The sequence below is a fragment of the Octopus sinensis genome, linkage group LG1 (assembly GCF_006345805.1).
Source record: "Octopus sinensis linkage group LG1, ASM634580v1, whole genome shotgun sequence".
NCBI lineage: Eukaryota > Metazoa > Mollusca > Cephalopoda > Octopoda > Octopodidae > Octopus > Octopus sinensis.
In genome coordinates this window covers 194,362,124-194,366,200 of record NC_042997.1, presented here as the reverse complement: position 1 = coordinate 194,366,200, position 4,077 = coordinate 194,362,124, and the positions used below count along the sequence as shown (strand labels likewise).

The window sequence follows — 4,077 nt, the reverse complement described above, 5'->3', positions numbered from 1 at the left end:
TTGAACATGAGTTTTCTCCATTAGGGCCGACCAATTGCTAATTGCCCAGACACTTAAGCCCTGTGTCTCGAGAGACCCTCCCCTCACACTCCCTCTGTATTGTTTAAACAATACTCTGACACGTGTGTTTGTATTAGTTTACACTTAAATGTCAACAGACAAATGGTCGATTTCGTTACAAATAATGTGAAACTATTATATATAAGCTACAATTTGATTGGTTAGGAAGTAATCGTAGCTTGTCAACTTGTGTTGCTAAACCAAGCATGATTCTGCTCCAACTCATGTCCGTCCTAACCTCTCTTCTAATACTATTATCATCGTTATGGCAAGGTAATGCTGTCTTGGAATATAAACTGCTACTTCAATGAATTAATATTCAATCCGTTTGGATTTCTCTTGATGATTTTTTTTTCTTCGCTGTTTTCTTCTGTCTAATTCTTCGTTTGTCTTCCTCTCTCAGCCGAAGTTCTCGCTCAACCTCAAACTTCCAATGGAACCGAAAATCTTGGTAAGTAAATGAAATTATAATTTCTTACGCAGTTACAAAGGTCTCGAATTTATAGTAAAAGAAATACGAGATTGCATGATGTTCGGGTATTATTTTAAAGACATTAGCGGCGTAAGTGAAACGAATTAGCTGGAACCGTGTATCGAAACCGTCTTGCTGGCTGAAATTACCAAAGGAGCTTCTACGTAGTCGCTCGAACTGCTAGAAACAACTGCCATCACCTCACTTCCATCACCTCACACCCAACTGCTTAAAAAAAAAAAAAAAAAGGCTGGAATAGTCAGGTTGGAACACTTTATCGGGTCTCTCCTAGGGTTAAATACCAACAACAACTGGAATGTTATCTGTGTTTTAATTAAAATAAGATGCTTTATTTTCACCATATATAAATCGTCTATTTTGTTGAGCAAGGATAATATAATAATGGGATATATTCATGGCATACCTTTAGGGGAGAAAAAAAAACTGCGCTAAGACCGAAATAGCTCTACTCGAGATTTGAAACCGGTTCGCAGCACTCGACTTCGCTACGGAAGACCCTTTTTCTCTAGCATTATTGCTTTATGAACATCGATTTCTTTTATCTAAATTCAAGCTCCCTATTTAAACAATTTTTTGGGGCGATCTTTCGTTTTGTGTTATATAAATAATTAATGTCACTTATTGTTTGGATACAGTGAATCTGGTAAAGGGTAAAATTCGACGCCGGCGGGATTTAAATTCGAAAAAGTGAGGCAGGAAAAACTTAGGAATCTAGTTCAGATGTCCCCTATTCTTTTGACAATAATAACACTACAACATTCTTAACAGCCCCCACTTTTTTTTTTACATCTTCATTATACCCTTCCCGCCCTTTAGTTTTTGTAGATTCGTAAAAACACATATATATTACTCTATACAAAGTTTGTTTTATTTCTGGAATGATAACAACTATTTAAAAATTTCCGTCTTTCAATTTACAACTATAGTGTTTATTTTTTTTTTTTTTTAATTTCAATCAAACACCTGCCCTTGAAATGATTTTTTTCCAGTGTTCGTAAATTAAAAACAAATAGTATAAGTTTAAAAAAAAAACCCTATTTAAAACTGGAATATTACGGTAAAATATAAGGTAAACATACAACAAACATTAGTCGTATTCCGAAAAAGATTTTTTGGTTTTTATTTACTTTATTACTCGACATTAACCTTTTTGGTAATGCTTGTCCGATGGTTGGGTTAAACAATGTATATTATTATAAGTCCACAGGGGTTTATACACCACCCCCGCACATACATCTCTCTCCTCGCTGTCGGACCTTAATAATACCCTGAAGTGAATATGTATATTTGTTATTTGTACTGCTATAACCGAGTGGAATTATATCGGATATATTTCGAAATTTTCTCAAGACGTTGTCTGTACTCGCCAGTTTAGGTACCATTCTTGTTGCTTCCGCACCAAATACAGAAACTATTATTATTAAATCACGATGGGTTTAGTAAAATAAAGTAACCAGTGAAAGGATCGAGATCACTTCTATAGAGTCGTCTGACTTGCTAGAAACAGCAGCCTATTTTCCCCTCATTTCTTATTCCCTCCCCAAATTTCTTTCTTTTTTTTTTTTTTAAAAAAGACCATGTTGGGTAACGCAAATGCTGACAACAAATAAGTACCAGTAATATATTAGGATTGCTAAAGGTGGGGAGCCTAGCAGAATCCAGAATCGTTGAGTTCAGATTCCTCCGAGTTCGATTTTGCCTTTCATTCTTTCGGAGTCGATAAAATAAATACTACCTGAGCACTGGGGTCGATATAATCAACTTAACCCCTCCCTCGGAATTACTTACCTTGTGTCAAAATTTGCAACCATTATTCTTAATAGGGTTGACTCGACCCCTTTCCCTGCATATTTTTATCACCGAGTGGCGAAACCGAAGTGACTAATTTATCCACTTTAATTAAACAGTCGTAGATTGGAGGTTAGACCTAGAATGTATTTTACCTTCAGTGAGTCTGGGTAAAACCAAGGTTGTGTAGTGGACCCCTTTGTATCATTATGTGATTATTCCCATTTTGAGGATCCCTTTCTTGTTATTTTTGTTCTCGACTGTTCTATTCATTATCTGTTAATTGACGAGTCCTTATTATTCTTGTTAACTTCATCAAACCATTTCTTGTTTGCTTGTGGTTTTTGTTTTGTGTTTTGCGCCCCCCCCCCTGTTTTGTTCCCCCCAACATCTTGGGTCCTTGCCACCAGTTTGAACTCCATTGACGTCATCTCTGCTTTTCATCACTCTGGAGCTGAGAAAATTAAATACCAATCAAATATTAAATATTAAATACCAATCAATTACTGCACAGTGTAATTTATTAACTCTTTTCTTTCTAAATTGCTGGTCTTGAGTCTGAATTAGAACCGTGGAAGGAAGAAAAACTAAGTCATTTCATCCCTATGGGGATCAATAAATTAAAATCCCATACAAGTATTGATGATATTGGCTAACCACTGCTGGACTTGTCTAAATTATTATTATTAAGGTGGTGAGCTGGCAGACTCGTTAGCATGCCGGGCTAAATGCTCAGCAATATTTCGTCTGTTTGCCCTTTCTGGGTTTAAATTTCACCGAGGTCGACTTTGCCTTTCATCTTTTCAGGGGTTGATAAATTAAGTACCAGTTGAACACTGGGGTTACTGTAATCAACTAGCACCTTCCCCAAAATTCTTAGCCTTGTGCCAAAATTTGAAACCATTATTATTATTATTGTTATTATTATTATTATTATTAATCCATTAACACCCATGGTCCTTTTTTTAGGACCAGAATGATAATCCATCATATTTCTGCAACACCTGTATTTTTCTGAGATATTTTTAGTCAGTCATCAAGATTGGAGTGTCTTTCAAATATTGTAATAGAATTTTTTTATATATTTAGTATCGGATAAAGTTGTATAAGAAAAGATTTTTGGTAATAAATTAAATAAAAAGATTTGGGCACTAATGGGTTAAGGCGTGAGCTGGTAGAATTGTTGGCACGTTGGGTAAAATGCTTTGTGGTATTTTGTTCATCTTTACATTCTGAGTTCAAATTCTGCCAAGATCCACTTTGCCTTTCATCCTTTCAGGGTTGATAAAATAAGTACCAGTTGAATATTGGGGTCGATGTAATCGATGTGCCCCTTCTCCTGAAGTTGTTGGCCTTGTGCCAAAATTTGAAATCTTTATTATTTGATGCCAGTGATGTCTGACTGGCTCCCATGCTGGTGGCACATAAAAAGCACCATTCAAGTGTGGTTGATGCCAGTGCCGCCTGACTGGCCCCCATGCCTATAGCACGTAAAAATCATCCGCTACACTCTTGGAGTGGTTGGCATTAGGAAGGGCATCCAAGCTGTAGAAACCTTGCCAGATTAGTTTGGAGCCTGGTGCAGCCTTCTGGCTTGCCAGTCCTCAGTCAAACCATCCAACCCATGCCAGCATGGAAGCAGACATTAAATGATGATGATGATTATTATTATTATTATAGCGGAGTGGGAGAGCTGAATAACATTTAGCTTGTGAAGTCAAAATGCCATTAAGCAT

The 4,077-nt window shown here is 36.5% G+C and overlaps 1 protein-coding gene across 1 annotated transcript in view; it reads left to right on the top strand.

Moving 5' to 3' along the window:
- Nucleotides 1–237: 237 nt before the first annotated feature.
- The window catches only part of LOC115217887 (beta-1,3-glucosyltransferase-like), a 42,566-nt gene continuing 38,726 nt past the window's right edge, over nt 238–4,077 (top strand). Inside the window, exons 1-2 of the mRNA XM_029787608.2 lie at nt 238–333; nt 464–511. Coding sequence (XP_029643468.1) covers nt 267–333; nt 464–511 — 115 coding nt within the window. The 5' untranslated portion in view covers nt 238–266. The remainder of the gene's footprint in view (nt 334–463; nt 512–4,077) is intronic.